We start from the raw sequence: 17,918 nt of genomic DNA, 5'->3' as shown, positions 1-17,918 counted from the left end.
ATTTAATGTTGCTTCGAGATTCCACATTGAAGTTGGCCCCAACCCAATCTATGACCTACCAGCGCCAATCCCACCCTATTGGGCTGTTTTGGGCCTATATTCAACCTATTGGGACGTGAAAAACACTAAACGGGCCGTACCGGGTTTTTGGGCCTACATGTGTTTACTTGCTATCTAGCAACTCACGCAACAAATAGGACTGATCGTCCGGACTACACACTTCGAGATTCCATATTGAAGTTGGGCCCAACCCAATCTACGACCTACCAGTACCAATCCCACCCAGACTTGGCCGCCAGGGCCAACACGACCTAAGGCTAAATGTGTCTGGCACGACTGTGCCGTGGCAGCCGTGTGCCTAGCCTCCCGGCTCAGACATGACACTATAAATAAATGGTCCGATCCACCGACATGTCTAGCTTGTCGGCCAACATATCGTTCATCTTATTGGCTGTTTTTATGCCTATATTTAGCCTATCGGGCTGTTTTCGGGCCTATATTCAGCCTATTGGGCTGTAAAAAACACTAAACAGGCCGTGCCGTGCCGGCACATGTGTCCAGCCTCGCGGCCCACGTACCGGGCAGACCCATCAAGCCGGGCATGCCTGTTAACGGGCCGGCCTGCCAGGCATGGCCCAGTTGACCAGGTTTGACCCCACCCCACCCAGCAGGCGCTTACGCCCTCTGGACGCGACTCACCCTCGCCGGTTCGCCTCTACCCGCGCCGTCGCGCACGCTCCCCCGCCGCCACTCAACCTCGCACCCTCGCCGGCTCGCCCGACGTCTCTACCCGAGCTGCCCCCCCCCCCCCCTGCCTCGCCGGCGCCCCGTTACCCGAGCTCGCCCCTGCCGCCGCTCAACCTAGCGGCCTCGCCGTCCTCCGCCCGCCGTGCTCTCCGCTCATAGGTCCCCCGCCCACCCGCCCGTATCTGACCCACCAGGGCACCACGCCTCCAGCCTCTTCTTCCAGCTTCCTGGTCTCCCGACGCCGACATCAGCTACCTGAACAAATTCGGCATCGACAGACAACCGAACCGAATTTCCGGTCCTGCGAATGGGTGGTGGGAGCTGCGATGTGTGCAAGGAGGCGCCGTCCAAGTACAAATGCCCCACCTGCCGCACGCCCTAGTAAGTTGAATCATCATCTTCTTTACAGTTTTGCGTATGCGAGTTCTTGCTGAAGATGGGCGTGGCACACCAGTATATGAGGAACTCCTTTTGCTGTATTCATTGGATTTCTTGGTCTATTCACTGTTTAGCCATACCACCAGGCAAGAGCTAAGTGGGAAATTGATAACCATCAGTGTGCATGTCAGAATGTGCTCTCAGTGCAATTTCTCGTTGACAATAGTGGATTAGCTTATTGTTTGGAAAAAAGAACTGAGTACCTAGGGTTCATGGAACAGATTCACGAGGCATGGTTGGTACTTGGAAACTATCCCATTGAGGCATGGTTGGAACTCCTTGTGTATTTATTAATATCATAGAGGTTAACTAATGCTATATTATATTTCAGAGGCATATGTCAACTACTCACCAAAGTTATATAATAGTTCATACCTTCTCTCATATGATTGTTCACTCATGGCCTAATCTTTGTGATTTCCGAATTCAAATATCGCAAAGTATTCATTTTCTTTAGCCTTAGATGAATGTGAAAGCACACAGAGGCAAAACCACTCGTAGCATAATAGAGATAACTTAGTACAGAGATGACCAGGTTTTCGTCTGCTGACGTATAACTCTTTATGGTATCACCTGATCTGAATCTCATATCCGAACATCCTACTACCGTAGTACCTTATGCCTATCAGTAGCATCACTTAAGAATGCTTGATCAGTTGAGGTCATAGCTTAAGGATGTGAAGCATGCCATGTACCTTTTATCCAAATTCACAGTCTGCAATAATAAATCTGCCTCCATGCATGCTTTATTATGGTTTCTTCAATTTCTTATCTAATTTTGTCTGGCAACTTAATCTGCCATTCATTAGTAATTCAGCATCCAGCCTGCCCTCGTTTTGAGCTGATTTTAAAATTTTGATAAACCCTACAAACTATAGCAGAGAAATACACAGGAGTGCTTCACACCTTGTTTCCTGTTTAGTGATACATCAAGGTCGAATTTACTGAATGCACACTGTCATTTTTTTAAAGCATGAGCTATTAACTTCTTTTGCCTCCTTATCTCCTATATTGAATGTTGTTGGACGGACCTAATATATTGTCTCATTCTCCCTTGCAGTTGCTCTGTGATATGCTTTAAAAAACACAAAGGTACTTCAGACTTCAGTGCTGTCTTCGTTGTTCATTATCTTAAACTTTTGAAGGAAGTAGGGTGTTAGAGCCTTAGAGGACACACTTCATGAAAGTTTAATACTGATAGATGCCAGTAATAAGTGCACTCTGGTGTGTTACTGAAATATACTTCGAACTAGTATTGTTTCTTTTGGTTTAACAACACAATGTGCATGAGTCGCAAGCAGGCATGTAGTCCGCGTAGTCACCCTCCTGCCTTGCCCACCGACTAGAAGCCCCCTCCTCCCCCACCCCCATAGCACCACTAACATGCAAGTTGTCACTACTATTTATATAATATCAAGCTATCTATATGAACATCCATCGCTGCATATCGCTACTTTTCTTGCTAGCCAGCATTTGATAGTAAATATTGCTTTGTGTGCAGTTGAATTCTGCCAAAAGATAGTGCCCCAGGAAGAAACTAACAAGCCGTCGCTGCAGGAGGAAGTTAGTAAGTGCTCTACCTTTCGAAGAGAACTCTTAAGACATGATTGCTTTTTGTAACATATTGTGGACTCAGACAGTTGTTACAAGCAGCTATAGAACTCACATACATGAGGAAAATGACGTGAATCATGATGTTGTGATTGAAGGTCCCACATACAAGTACATAATATATACTATTCAAGAAAGGAGCACTCATATCTACTTCATTGAATGTGGTCGTTCCTATTGATTACAATTCAATAGTTTCCCTTGAAGGTGGATACCAACTTCTGTTAGTTCATCACAAAAATTGGGGGAGCGGCAATTGTACTTTCAGATATATGTTGTATTGATAACCACTGTGTTTGGTCTCCCATTGTATGCAATCTGTTCCATAAAAAGAAGTTGACTAGCTGTGTACCCAAAAATATTCCAGATCATCTACTCTCCCAATAAAAGGGCTTAACCAGTTGTAATAAATCACAGTTCATGCATTAGGTTGCAAGACGTTTTGCTTAAGTTACTACATTAGTCTAATTTAATTTGGAGGGACTTATATATGAGCACTCTTTTGTTTTCAGCGACGAGCTCTGTGTTGCTGGAAAAAGGAACAGATTATTCTAATATCAAGGATCAGCTTCCCTCTTTAAGTAAAAACCCTGATGAGGACCAGCTTCCCTCTTTAGGTAAAATACAACACCCTGATGTCTTTTATAATTTCACTATTTTTTCCATTTGATTTTTTGCAGTGAAAACTGCTTAAGCTCAGACTAATAAATTATTGTTGTGTACTTAAGGATATTCCTTCAAGTCACCATTTCACCACTACCTCCAGTTGTAGCTATCAAAAGAATTTAAGATAATCTCTCTAAATATGTCGATGGATGCAATATATAGCTTCATTTTAAATTTATGAATGCATGGCAATAAATTGTTTGATTGTAAGCTATACTGTTGCTCTGCAGCAGCGGACACAACGTGCCCTGCACAATCTCCAAACACAGTGTGCCCTACAAAAGCTCTTGAAGTTGAGGATCCAAGCTGGCTTGTTGACCGGAATAGATTAAGGTCCTTAGGTATGGCGTACCTTACTACCAAATTTGACTTCCTATTTATATTGTTGCTCTCTCCAGGCTGTTGTCGTCATGTACATTAGTTGGGAAAGGATATTACGATGGCATATCTAATTCTCTTACATTTGCCTCAACTCCTGTTAGAGGTTTATCCTTTTTTGAATAATTTGCTTGCCTTTTAACTGGATCACTTCCTCATTTGGGTAGCTTGAAACGTGTATGTTAATGTTGTGCCAACATTTCAATTCTTATTACTCAAGTACACGAAGCTGAACTTTAGAATTGGCCTTGAACTCAAGTATAGGACTATCTGAAATGGCATGGTAATACAGTCCTGAATAACACCCAACTTGATGGAAAATATTGTCATATGCTACATCATATGAATGATAATACTAAGCACTTCAGCTGAGCAGAATCACTCCAAGCTAGCTAACTGTTAGATATTCGTTGCATTTTTAGTTTTTTACTCTGTTTTTATCCTTGCCAGTTGAATTAAATGAAGTCAGAGATGCTCTCAGGGACTCTGAACTGCAGAAAATGATACTTCAAATTGATGGCTCTTCAGAACCAGAAAAGGTAATTTACTTGTTAAGTGCACGTGCATTCATGCAATGACTATTGTATTGCATCTGATCCAACTTAGCATCCACAAATCAGGAGAGCGTGAGTGAGAAATCCAAATTTCCTCATGAGAATAGTATGCACCTCTATTTCTCATCCTCCATTATGACTTTGATTTTCAATCAGATTGCAGGCCCTATGGGTAAAATGGTATTTTCACCTCACACTTAACACCGTTAGTGCCTAAGATGGATGGAAGTGTCATATAAGGAACAAAATTTACTTTAGGTATCAAATAGGGGAGAAAATTTATTTTGGGCCAAATAGGGAGGTAAATTTTAAGAAAGGGCCAACTAAGGAATTCTCTCCACTTGAATTGACATTGGTGCACATGGATGCAGCTAGCTCACTTAAAGTATCTGACCCCCTTTTTTTGCCACATTTATTTATTTCCTCGTGTCTGCCCATTAATTTATTCATCTGTAGGAATTGGAGAAATTGATGGAAGAACAAGCTTTTCAACAGTTCGCCAATAAGGTTTCACTTTCTCCCATTAAGTTTGGTCCTCCTCTTCTATGTCCGTTTTTAGAGCCAAAAAGAAAAATCGATGTTCTTGCTCATTTATATGCTTTATCACCTCTATTGCATGCAGATTCTTGACATTATCAGTGCACAACAATGAGCAAGTATCCATCTGCTGAAGCTCTCCCACCGGAGAGAATGGAGACATCTGGGCAAAATGAGACCAGAGCAGCTATTTGTAGAAGTTAAATCATCCTATAAGATATTTCTCACAGCGGTGTTGGGGTGCGTTTCGTAAAATATTCTTTGCTGCATTATATGGTTGGAAAAAAACTTGAAATCTGACACATGTAGTAGGAATTTCGTCAAGCAAAAACATCTTAGAATGTTGAGTGTGAATGCATAATAACTACTCCCTCCACAAAGAGATAAGAGTTTTTATAAAACACTAAAATAGTAATCTAAACGCTCTTATATTTCTTTACAGAGGGAGTACTTAACATTTCGCAAGTAGCAAGTTCAGGGAAACTGTATTTGACACACCATGTCGGCTAACATCAAATGTTATTCATCATTTACAGATTCAGGACTAGTTGATAATGATGATACCACAAAATCATGCGACACACATCCCACTTTGCTTCATCTGAGAACAAGAGTGGCGACTTGGTGATTATTTCATTAGCCTCTGGTAGTTGTGAATCCGTTGCATCGGCTGCATAAAGTATCTTCCGAACCGCTTGTCATCTGCTAAAAAAACTTGGGAAACATTGTGTACCGGCGGACCGGCTGAAGCTTCGGCCGGTCGCTCGCGCGCCGCTCGATCGCGAAGGGATTTAGCGCTAGGATGTCTCTTGATAGCTTGGGCCGGTTGCTCGCGCGCCGCTCGATCGCAAAGGGATCTAGCGCTAGGATGTCTCTCGATCCACGTTTTCCGTTGTTTGTTTTTCCTTTTCTCGGCCCACCCATGTGCCCTAAGCCCACCACAGCTGTTTTTCTTTCTCTCATCCTATCTGGTGCATCGTACTCTGCCCTCCGTTATCTTCTTCTCCGCGTGGTCGTCTTCAAGCTTCTTCTCCACAAACCGCTCGTTGAAAAGCTCCGACATGGGGGGTGGGAAAAGGAGTTGCAATCGGAGCCCAGCGAAGATGCATCTGTGGGAGAATCACCACCGGCGAGCTACGACCATGACGGCCGCATGCTGGAACCAGCGTCGCGGCATGCTAGAACCATCACCATTTTTTGCTACATGCATTCATGGCGGAGCTACAATCCGCGATGGCAGAGACGAGTTTTTGCTGCAATCTTCATCAGTTTTTGCTACGACCAGCGAGAAATTTTGTTACATCCATTCATGCCAGAGATGCGACTGGGTTGGGACGGCGACGAAGATGTTTTTTTTTGGCTACCACCGGCATTTTTTTTGCTACAACCACGTTGCCTTTGTGCTACAATCAGCATCTCATTTTGCTACAATCAGCTGCAACCGGCGCGGTCACCACGTTCACCGGTTGCAGCTTTTCGAGAACATGGATGAAGCTTTTTCAATGTAAAAATATTTTCAAACTGAAAAAGCTGCAACCGTTACCAAAAAAGCTTCAACCTTAGATGAAAAAAGCTTCAACCAAAATATGTACAAAGTTTTCAATCGGGCATTGCTCCACGGAAAAAGTTGCAAATGTTCACAGATACTCCCTCCGTCCGGGTTTATTAGGCCTCTCGGCATCACAAGCATGTCCTTTTTTATAAGGTCTCGCTTTGGAAGGTGCATGCATGCAACAATTTCATTGGTTGCATTGAAAGTCATTGTTGTTGGTGCCATGGCTGGAAAATTAATACACTTCATGCATGTTTTTTCATTGGTTGCATGCATGTGAGAGATTGAATTGGGAGTGAAATGGAGGAATTAATGTGAGTAAATTACTATGTGTCTTGGTCAAAGAGAAGTTGTCTTTAGACCTAATAAACCCGGACGGAGGGAGCTTCATTTGTAGTTGAAAAAAGCTTCAACCCACGAGTAGTCCAAGCAACATTCGGCGAGGATGGAAGTCGTGGGTTTCATGCTACATGCTACAAGCGGTCCTGGATTTTGCTACGATCAAGCTACATCTGTAGTCATGGTTTGCTGCATCGAACAACGATGCATTTTTTTTGCCAGAAGCGAAGCTGGATTTTTTGCTGGAACGGGGGTGAGCGAGAGGTTGCAACCGCGAGGTATGTGACTGACGAGCTGCGACTGGACGGGCATGAGCATCGGCAAGCACGCCGGCGAGCTGCGGTCGTCGCCACCGAAGCTACGAGCATCGCCGCCAAGAGCTGCAACCACTGGTGCAGCTGCTGTTGGGGAACATAGTAATTTCAAAAAAAATCCTACGCACACGCAGGATCATGGTGATGCATAGCAACGAGAAGGGAGAGTGTCATCCACGTACCCTCGTAGACCGTTAAGCAGAAGCGTTATGACAACGCGGTTGATGTAGTCGTACGTCTTCACGATCGACCGATCCTTAGTACCGAGCGTACGACACCTCCGCGTTCAGCACACGTTCAGCTCGGTGACGTCCCGCGAACTCACGATCCAGTAGAGCTCGGGAAAGAGTTTCGTCGGCACGACGGCGTGGTGACGATGTTGATGAAGCTACCGCAGCAGGGCTTCGCCTAAACACCGCTACAGTATGACCGAGGTGGATTATGGTGGAGGGGGCATCGCACACGGCTGGGAAAGATCTTTGTGATCAACTTGTGTGTCTAGAGGTGCCCCCTTGCCCCTGTATATAAAGGAGCAAGGGGGAGGCTGACCGGCCCTTGTTGGCGTGCCTAGGAGGAGGAATCCTCCTCCTAGTAGGACTGTAGGAGTAGGATTCCTCCCTTTCCTACTCCTACTAGGAGGGGGAAAGGCAGGGAGAGAAAGAGAAGGAAAGGGGGGGCGCCGCCCCCCTTCTCCTAGTCCAATTCGGACAGGGGGAAGGGGGCGCGCTGCCTTCCCTAGGACGGCCCCTCTCTCTTTCCCTTATGGCCCAACAAGACCCATTAGTCCCCGGGGGGTTCCGGTAACCCCTCCGGTGCTCCGGTAAAAATCCCGATTTCACCCGGAACTATTCCGATGTCCAAACGTAGGCTTCCAAATATATCAATATTTATGTCTCGACCATTTTGAGACTCCTCGTCATGTCCGTGATCACATCCGGGACTCTGAACTACCTTCGGTACATCAAAACATATAAACTCATAAAACCGATCGTCACAGAACTTTAAGCATGCGGACCCTACGGGTTCGAGAACTATGTAGACATGACCGAGACACGTCTCCGGTCAATAACCAATAGCGGAACCTAGATGCTCATATTGGTTCCTATATATTCTACGAAGATCTTTATCAGTCAACCGCACAACACTATACGTTGTTCTCTTTGTCATTGGTATGTTACTTGCCCGAGATTCGATCGTCGGTATCCAATACGGTTGGGAATATAGCTACCGGGTATGATCCGCCCAGGAGGGGCCGGGTCAACCCCAATGGCGGGTTACAAAAGAAGCCCAGTAATACTCAAGGTGATAGTTTATTAAGACTTGTAGAAGGCCTAAGCCCAGAGGCGGCTTAAGGCCCAATATTGTAAACCGCCGTATGTAAAAAAAGACTTGTAAAGAAAGGCATATAAAAGAAGTCACCGAGCCGGACACGTTTTATGAGCCGGCCGGGACTCTGTAGGATGCCAGGCGGCAACCCATGTATATAAGGGGACGACCCGGCGGCGGCTTAGGACAAGAAACAAGAGATCGATAGCCAAGCTAGCGGATTCGCTCCTTGGTCATCGAAATCTGGTAATACAACATCAACTGGACTAGGCCTTACCTTCACCGAAAGGGGCCAAACCAGTATAAACCTCTCGTGTCCTTTGTCCCGATTAACCCCTTTAAGCTTCCTAGTTGCGATGGCCCTATGACTAAGTCCTTTCGCTAGGACATTTGTCGTGACAACTCCACGACAGTTGGCGCCCACCATGGGGCCAGCGCACGGTGGATTTGAGTTCTTGAAGGGCAACTTCGAAGGGCTCAAGGGATACGCTGTGGGCCGGATGACCAAGAGTCGTTGCGGCAAGCTCTACATCGATGACGAAGGCCGGGGCCCCGAGGCTGGCTCAATTGAGTACGGGTACCGGGTCCCCTTTGGAGGAATCCATGTCTTCATTAGCCGGATCGGCGAGTCAGGCCCTGAGCCGGACGTCTGCACCAACCTCACCGAGACGGCTCAGCGCGCGAGATCCGCCCGGGCCCAACCTGCCGTAAAGCATGCCTTTGTGGGTTGCATCCATGGAGGTGAGTTCTCTGAAGGATCAGTGGATGGCGGTGAGACGACCATCTGTTCCGATGATGAGTCGTCCTCAGGCGAGACAGATTCTTTGTATCAGCTACAAGATGGCGTGCTTGGGGGCTGTTCCGATGGCAACAGTATTCCGGACCTCTCTGAGCCGCCAAATTGAGCCGGAGTTTTCATGGCTGGCACTCAACCCGAGCAGAAACTCTACGGCTGCGGCAGCAATAACCACCGGGTCGGCAGCAGCCGGGTCAGGAGACCCCGCGCGCCCCCCGGCTCTGATGCTAATGGACCTCATGGATAAGTTGACGGCTTTGTTGACTACTGTAGTGGAGCCAGCAGATAAGGTTCAGCATGACGCGGAGGTGGCACAGCTATGCAAAGAGATGGCACAGGCCAAGGAAAATTTAGCAGCAGAAGAGGTCAGGATGGCCGCGGAGCGGGCGGCTTTGGATGCTCGTGCTCAGCAGCTTCAAGCGGAGACTTTCCGGCTCTCGGTAGATCTGAACGCGTCAAACGAGGTCATGAGGAGAGAGACTTGGCGGCGGCTCGATCAACAATTTATCAATAGGACCTGCGCCGTTATCACAGCCGCCGGGTTAAGTCCAGGACCTTTTAAGAAGGTGACATGGTGCTCCGGCTCATTCAGGATCTGTCGGATGCACACAAACTATCCCCGCCTTGGGAAGGACCTTTTGTGGTCAGCAAGAATTTAAACAACAGGTCATATTACCTCATTGACGTTCGAGAGCACAAAGACTCACATAAGTCGGAGGAGGAGACCCACCGGCCATGGAACATTGCTCAGCTTCGGCCATACTACACATGAGCTACCGGCTCTCGTCATGTACATACTTTGACGTTGTATATATTATGATAAGTAATAAAGCATGACCTCTGTCTGTTTTCTCTTCAAAGGTCATATATCTTTACTGTTTTCATTATTTAAATGACTATTAAGGAGTTGATCATATCTGAATCTAGTTTAACCTTTTTGGTCCGGCTTATGATCGTATTCGAATCTAGCTGTAAACCTCATGATCACTTGGGGGCTTCCTGTTCAAACATAGGTCGTATTCGAACCAAAGAGAACATAGCTGTCGTAACCCTCTTGATCGGCTCAAAGCCAAACTCACTAGGGGGCTTCTTGATCGTATCCGAATCATAGCTTAACCCCTTTTTGGGTCCGACTTAGACCGTATTCGAATCAGGGTCGTTAAAAACCTCTCAAGGTCATTTGGGCGCTTCCTGTTCAAACATAGGTCATATTCGAACCAAAGAGAACATAGTTGTCGGTACCCTCTTGATCGGCGCAACGCCAAAGCCACTGGGGGCTATATGATCGTATTCGAATCTTAGCTTAACCCCTTTGGTCCGGTTTACTGATTGTATTTGAATCAGAAACCCCCAAATTTATGTTGTTTGAAATCTGCTATTTTGTCTTCCTGGTTTTCATTATCTCAAATCTAAACTATCAGTATGGTTTTTATTTAAGCCGGCTTAACAATAAGCCGCCAAGGCATGATAGTTATCAGGTGTATGGAAGCATTGACTTCTCAAAAAGATTGGATCATGAAAACCGGCAGTCCAGAAACACAGGTATGTCAGTGTTGTTCATGAACAGGTTTTTTCAGCCTTGTTCATCTTTTCCAATATGAAAATTCATAAAGACATATACCGGGTTTTTTTTGACCCGTCCAGTGTTAAACCGCCAGGCCAGTTCTTTCACTTTTTGCAGGAGCAAAGTTAAAACATTGCAGATGTAATCAAAGGTGTGCTGGCAAAGAGTAGTATGCAACATTTTGTGTGTGATGGCTTAAGCAACACATACAGTTTCAAGCTAAATCTATTACAAGGCTTTTAAGAGCCCATAAGATGGTTATGACTCTCTCCTCGCCGGTTCACCTCCTTCTACTGATTGGAAGCTAGGATTGGACTAGTCAAAGCCGTTTAGGGCAATGAACTCTGCTTCATCATCAATCAGGCCGGCCGGATCAACTTCCGGAGCAAAAGTATGTTGACGAACCGGCGGGATAAGATCTTTCACCTTATAAGAGGGAGTCGCCATCTTCTTATTCTCCATATCAAAACCCGGCTGATATTTATCAATGTTGGTCTCATCTCCAAGAATGGTAGCTTGAGGTCGAACCCCCCTCACGCAGGCAATGAAGTCATCTTGCTCAAATAGAGTCCCTTCCTTCACGGTAGGGTACCCCTTAGCTACATCCACCGGGTCTAGATCTGGCACCCAGGCTTTGGAGCAGCTCAGGGCAGTCAGGGATCCGGCTCTGGCACATGATCGTTTGACCTCTTGAAACCTGGCGGGTAAGATTGATAACTTCTTCAAGACATCGCTCAACCGATTGGGTCCTTGGTTGGCAGGGGAGATGGTGGCAAGTGCTCGTTGAGTGCCAGTATACAATTGCTCCACCAAGGTATAAATCGCTTTAAATTTGGTCACACTATCTTGGCTCAGATTTTTGCTTCATGGACCTGCGAGTGTTTTTTAAACAAAGGCTCAGCAGGCGGCTTATATTCCGGGTCAAAAGAAAGTATATGTAATTAATATAGATGACTTACCAAAGATGGCGGAAACCATTTGAGATACCTGGTTTTTTAAGCCCGTGAGCTCCGTGGTAACCTCCTCAAGGGCCGCTTCAGCTGTTTTCAGCATGTTGTATTAGCAGCGTCTTTTCTTCGGCCCAGGATTTCTTCTTTGCAGTCAAGCTGGTCTTTAATTTTTCTGTCTCGGAAAGACTCAATTGGAGTTTAGAGTCAGCAGTCTTGATTTCTTCCTCTTGATCCGTCAGCCGGGTCTTTGCATCAGTTAATTGGGAGCTCAATTCAGATAGGGCGTTCTACAAAACATACACATGTGTGTCAAGGCTTAAACTAAAAGATATAAGGGTTCAAGTCTCAAGTACTATGCACCGCAATACCACTTGACACTTGGGGGCTAATGTCTACCAAAGCTTTTTATGACTCTTATATGTTTTAAGTCCCAAGTGCTTTACAAAGTAACAACATTTGGCACTTGGGGGCTAATGCATGACATTCAGAAAGTTTCTCAAGATTAAGCCGGATTGCAATACTTATTGGGACTAGTAAAAGACAGTTATAAAGTTAAGTACCGGTTCATTTATGATAAATTGAGCCGGCCCTTGGGGACTACAGGTGAAGTTTACACTACTTTGTTGGACTTCTGAAAAACTTAGAGAGAAAGTATCAACCTATATCATAAAGTCTACAGATCATTTAGGTTCATCATCTGAAGACTTGGGGGCTGGCAGAGTATAAGTGAACCGGAGAACATACCTCATATTTTAGCTGCAATTGCTTGACCATCTCAATTTCTGACTCACGGATGGAATGAACATGACTGAGATAGCCGGACAGTATGTCACTAGCATTCAGATGAGTGTAGTGAGAGATATCAAAACACACTTTCTGCTTCTCCAAGGCTTCTTGTTTAGCAGTGTGCCGGGCAACACAGTGGGGGTCCCTGGTTCAACAAATCGGCTACCAGTAATCAACACGTCAGTATCAGAAGTTGTTGGCGGGTTAGCTGAACTAGATGGTTCAGTGATAGCCGAATTAAGGGTGATCTCATCGGCTGACAACCCAGGATGAGCTAATTGAGTATGAATAGCTGGGTCTTCAGGTGCTTCGGTTTCAAAGGGAGGAGTTGGCATGGCCGGCTCAGGTGCAGGAACCTTCGGGTCTTCTGACGGCTTAATCACCTTGGCCTTCTTGGATTTGGCTTGGCTGCTAAGAAAAGTTTTATGAGATAGTTAATATAAGAATGCAATTTTTAAAGATACAGAGGAAAGCGGATTGTTCCTTACCCAGGAGCAGTTTTGAAAGCCAGAAACTGAGTCTGAGATGAGTCGCCAAAAGAGCGAGAAACCTCCTGTAAAAGGTAAAATAAAGTCAGTGAGGCAAGGGAATAGATTCATTAATGAAAGCAATAGATGAAGATGAAAGAAACCTCATTCTGGTGTTTTCGAGGAGTTTGTTGTAAAACAGAAGGCGGTTCATCATCGTCATTATTCCGGGCCTGACGACGGCTCTCATGTTGCTGCTTTTTCAAAAGAAAATGAGGGTCCAAGTAAGCCAAAGGGTGCGAAAACCTTACTTTCTGGGTTACCAGTCGAAGTTTCTGCCTTGGCAAATGGGTTGAGTCGTAGGAAATAGTTACCTCTTCTTCTACGGCCTGACTGGCCCCCGTGTCGTCCTAGCAATAGTCAGTGTCAATAAGGTTATTAAAAAACTGGCCAAGGGAGTCAACGGCTACCTCTGACTCAGTATCATCGTTAAGCTTTAATAGGTCCGAAGCAGTGCTCCTTTTCTTCTTGGACCTCTGGGTCATCTTCCTGGCGGCTATGGCGGCGGCTCTAGCCTTCTTGGCAGCTTCATGATGATACTTGGCTTTCCAGAAGTCGGATTTGGCCTGTAAATAAATAAACAGGATAAAAGGTCATGCAAGTATTTAAAACTACAGAGGAAAACACAAAAAGAGAAATAGGTCAGGGGTTTCTCACCTCTAGTGCCAGGTTAAGTTTACAGAAGGGGTCTAACCCAACCTTACTGCAATCCTCATACTTGCCATTCACAAGGATGGTTGACATTGAAACAATGTCTTCTTCAGTTAGTTGTACAGAGTTGTAACATAGAGAATCATCTGGGCCTCCGCCATATTCATACATCAATTTGGATTGGCAGCTTAGAGGAATGACCCGCAACGAGATCCAGCAACGGATCAAATCAACTCTGGTTAAGCCATTCCCCAGTAAGGCATTGATCCTTTTAATAGATGGAATAAGCTTCTTGCGTTCAACAGCAGTAAACTTATCAGGGAGCACAAACTTGGAATCCAGACGCTCCGCGTGATAACCCGGCAGTGGTTTTTCATTGGCTGGAGATGTATCTTGGTAATATAACCAGGTCTGATTCCAATCTTTGGGATGACTCGGTAAGACTATTAAGGGAAAGACGGCGCCCTGTCGGCGCTGAATTGAGATTCCACCAAGTTCCAAGCTAGGGACATTGGTACACTCATTCTGGCGGTTCAAATAAAAGTACTCTTTGAAGAGTTCCACAGTCGGCTCTTCCTGAAGATACACCTCACAGAGAACTTGGAAATTGCAGATTTGGATATGGAATTGGGTCCAAGATCTTGAGGGTGGAGTTTGAAAAAATGAAGAACGTCTCTGAAGAACTTTGAGCTGGGTGGTGAAAAACCCCGATTCATGTGGTCAGAGAAGACAATAACTTCACCGTCTTTGGGATTAGGCCGTTCCTCGTCCGGGTCAGGTGCACGATAAGACATAACATTTTTCCCTGGCAAAAATCCTATGGTGAAGAATTCCTTCAAGGTATCTTCAGTGACTGTGAAAGGGACCCAGTTGCAGACAGTCGGTGCTTTTGACGGCATGATGATCAAAGGACAAACTGAAAAGAAAGTAATGTGCCGGTTCAATTTAGTGGTGAAGTTAAATGATGATGGTGCAAATGAATAATGGTGGCTTAAATAAGGGCTAATGTCATATAAGGGAAAAGTGAGCCGGCGTAATAAGCCGCCATGACTAAAGACATTTGAAGGAAACCAGAAATAGAATTGGCTAAGTGTTGAGACAAACAGATTTCCCAAAGCTATCACTAGTATTCTGGATCAAAATGGGTCAGAAAAGAAAAAATAAATCTAGACCTAAAGAATGAGCGCAGAGAAGTTCATCAGCTCTAAGAAGGTATCTGTGCAAAGGAAAAGGATCTACTAACATCTAAAATGGGTGTAAAACCACTACCGCACAAGTTCTACTTTCCTTCTGGATCAAGAGAGGGTACGGAGAAGAAACTACAAGGAGGTCTGTGATGAACGGCGAGGAACGTCGATGAACTCATAACCCTAAACGGATCTAAGGGCGCGGAAAGGTAAGGAACTTACAAATGAAGAGCTTCTGCGAAGGGTCGCCGCGGTTCTCGGGACGAGCGCAGGGTGATGCAACAACTGACGTTGAGAGGCGACGGCGGGCACTGCGGGGACGGCGGAGCTCGAGAGGCAGAGAGGTAGCGAGAAGATGAGGAAGAAGAAGAAAAGGGGAAAGACCGGCCAAGCCTATTTATAAGGGGATAGGTGAATAGGCAGGCGCAAAAATTGAGGAAGACCAAAACAATGATTATCCAGCTAAATGGACGCCTCGATTCTCGGAAGACATTAAAAGATAAAGATCCATTGAAGATGACGTCATAGCGGGTTTTCGTGTTTTCTGAAGATGACATCATGGCGGGTTATAGAATTTTTACCGAGAAAGGAAGATGGATTTCGTCTAAGTATTGAAGATTGACAAAGAACAAAGTTCAAGTCAACCTGGGGCCTAATGTTGGGAATATAGCTACCAGGTATGATCCGCCCAGGAGGGGCCTGATGTCTACTACACAACCTTCTTCTTGTAGACGTTGTTGGGGCTCCAATTGCAGAGGTTTGTAGGACAGTAGCAAATTTCCCTCAAGTGGATGACCTAAGGTTTATCAATCTGTAGGAGGCGTAGGATGAAGATGGTCTCTCTCAAGCAACCCTGCAACCAAATAACAAAGAGTCTCTTGTGTCCCCAACACACCCAATACAATGGTAAATTGTATAGGTGCACTAGTTCGGTGAAGAGATGATGATACAAGTGGTATATGGATGGTAGATAATAGTTTTTGTAATCTGAAAATATAAAAACAGCAACGTAACAAATGATAAAAGTGAGCGTAAACGGTATTGCAATGCGTTGAAACAAGGCCTAGGGTTCATACTTTCACTAGTGCAAGTTCTCTCAACAATAATAACATAATTGGATCATATAACTATCCCTCAACATGCAACAAAGAGTCACTCCAAAGTCACTAATAGCGGAGAACGAACGAAGAGATTATGGTAGGGTACGAAACCACCTCAAAGTTATTCTTTCCAATCAATCTGTTGGGCTATTCCTATAAGTGTCACAAACAGCCCTAGAGTTCGTACTAGAATAACACCTTAAGACACAAATCAACCAAAACCCTAATGTCACCTAGATACTCCAATGTCACCTCAAGTATCTGTGGGTATGATTATATGATATGCGTCACACAATCTCAGATTCATCTATTCAAACCAACACAAAGGACCTCAAAGAGTGCCCCAAAGTTTCTACCGGAGAATCACGACGAAAACGTGTGCGAACCCCTATGCATAGGTTCATGGGCGGAACCTGCAAGTTGATCACCAAAACATACATCAAGTGAATCACGTGATATCCCATTGTCACCACAGATACGCACAGCAAGACATACATCAAGTGTTCTCAAATCTTTAAAGACTCAATCCAATAAGATTACTTCAAAGGGGAAACTCAATTTATTACAAGAGAGTAGAGGGGGAGGAGAAACATAAGATCCACCTATAATTGCAAAGCTCGCTATACATCAAGATCGTGCCAAATCAAGAACACGAGAGAGAGAGAGAGATCAAACACATAGCTACTAGTACATACCCTCAGCCCCGAGGGAAAACTACTCCCTCCTTGTCATGGAGAGCACTGGGATGATGAAGATGGCCACCGGAGAGGGATTCCCCCTCCGGCAGGGTGCTAGAACGGGTCTAGATTGGTTTTCGGTGGCTACGGAGGCTTCTGGCGGCGGAACTCCCGATCTATTGTGCTCCCTGCAAGTTTTAGGGTATATGGAGATATATAGGCGGAAGAAGTACATCAGGGGGGCCACAAGGGGCCCACGAGGGTGGAGGACGCGCCCCCTACCTTGTGGCCTCCTCGAAGCTTCCCTTATGTGCACTTCAAGTCTTCTGGGCTTCTTTCCTTCCAAAAATGAGTTCCGTGAAGTTTCAGGTCAATTGGACTCCGTTTGATTTTCCTTTTCTTCGAAACCCTAAAACAAGGTAAAAACAGAAACTGGCACTCGGCTCTGGGTTAATAGGTTAGTCCCAAAAATGATATAAAAGTGTATAATAAAGCCCATAAACATCCAAAACAGTAGATAATATAGCATGGAGCAATAAAAAATTATAGATACATTGGAGATGTATCAGCATCCCCAAGCTTAATTCCTGCTCGTCCTCGAGTAGGTAAATGATAAAAACAGAATTTTTGATGCCAAGTGCTACTTGGCATAATTTCAATGTAATTCTTCTTAATTGTGGCATGAATATTCAGATCCGAAAGATTCAAGACAAAAGTTCATATTGACATAGAAAATAATAATACTTCAAGCATACTAACAAAGCAATTATGTCTTCTCAAAATAACATGGGTAAAGAAAGTTATCCCTACAAAATCATATAGTCTGGCTATGCTCCATCTTCACCACACAAAATATTTAAATCATGCACAACCCCGATGACAAGCCAAGCAATTGTTTCATACTTTTGACATTCTCAAAACTTTTTCAATCTTCACGCAATACATGAGCGTGAGCCATGGACATAGCACTATAGGTGGAATAGAATGGTGGTTGTGGATAAGACAAAAAGGAGAAGATAGTCTCACATCAACTAGGCGTATTAACGGGCTATGGAGATGCCCATCAATAGATATCAATGTGAGTGAGTAGGGATTCCATGCAACGGATGCACTAGAGCTATAAGTATATGAAAGCTCAAAAAGAAACTAAGTGGGTGTGCATCCAACTCGCTTGCTCACGAAGACCTAGGGCAATTTGAGGAAGCCCATCAGTGGAAT

At 45.0% G+C, this 17,918-nt stretch overlaps 1 protein-coding gene and 1 pseudogene across 2 annotated transcripts; one reads left to right on the top strand and one right to left on the bottom strand.

Moving 5' to 3' along the window:
* Positions 1–787: 787 nt before the first annotated feature.
* Positions 788–5,272, top strand: LOC123062485 (zinc finger HIT domain-containing protein 3). Of its 2 annotated transcripts, none has more exons than XM_044486020.1 (8): positions 788–1,128; positions 2,246–2,277; positions 2,687–2,752; positions 3,309–3,413; positions 3,696–3,803; positions 4,291–4,379; positions 4,851–4,901; positions 5,017–5,272. In XM_044486020.1, exons 1-8 carry the CDS (start codon positions 1,055–1,057, stop codon positions 5,044–5,046), a joined length of 555 nt encoding a protein of 184 aa, XP_044341955.1. In that variant the 5' UTR covers positions 788–1,054; the 3' UTR covers positions 5,047–5,272. The 2 variants fall into 2 exon arrangements, with proteins under 2 accessions (XP_044341955.1, XP_044341954.1); XM_044486019.1 differs by having other exon boundaries at positions 790–1,128; positions 3,693–3,803.
* Positions 5,273–5,321: 49 nt separating this feature from the next.
* The window catches only part of LOC123057025 (microtubule-associated protein RP/EB family member 1B-like), a 58,170-nt pseudogene continuing 45,573 nt past the window's right edge, over positions 5,322–17,918 (bottom strand).

The sequence above is a fragment of the Triticum aestivum genome, chromosome 3A, assembly GCF_018294505.1.
Source record: "Triticum aestivum cultivar Chinese Spring chromosome 3A, IWGSC CS RefSeq v2.1, whole genome shotgun sequence".
In the NCBI taxonomy this organism is placed as follows: Eukaryota; Viridiplantae; Streptophyta; class Magnoliopsida; order Poales; family Poaceae; genus Triticum; species Triticum aestivum.
Note: the sequence above shows the minus strand (reverse complement) of the source record. Positions and strands in the feature narration are given on the sequence as shown.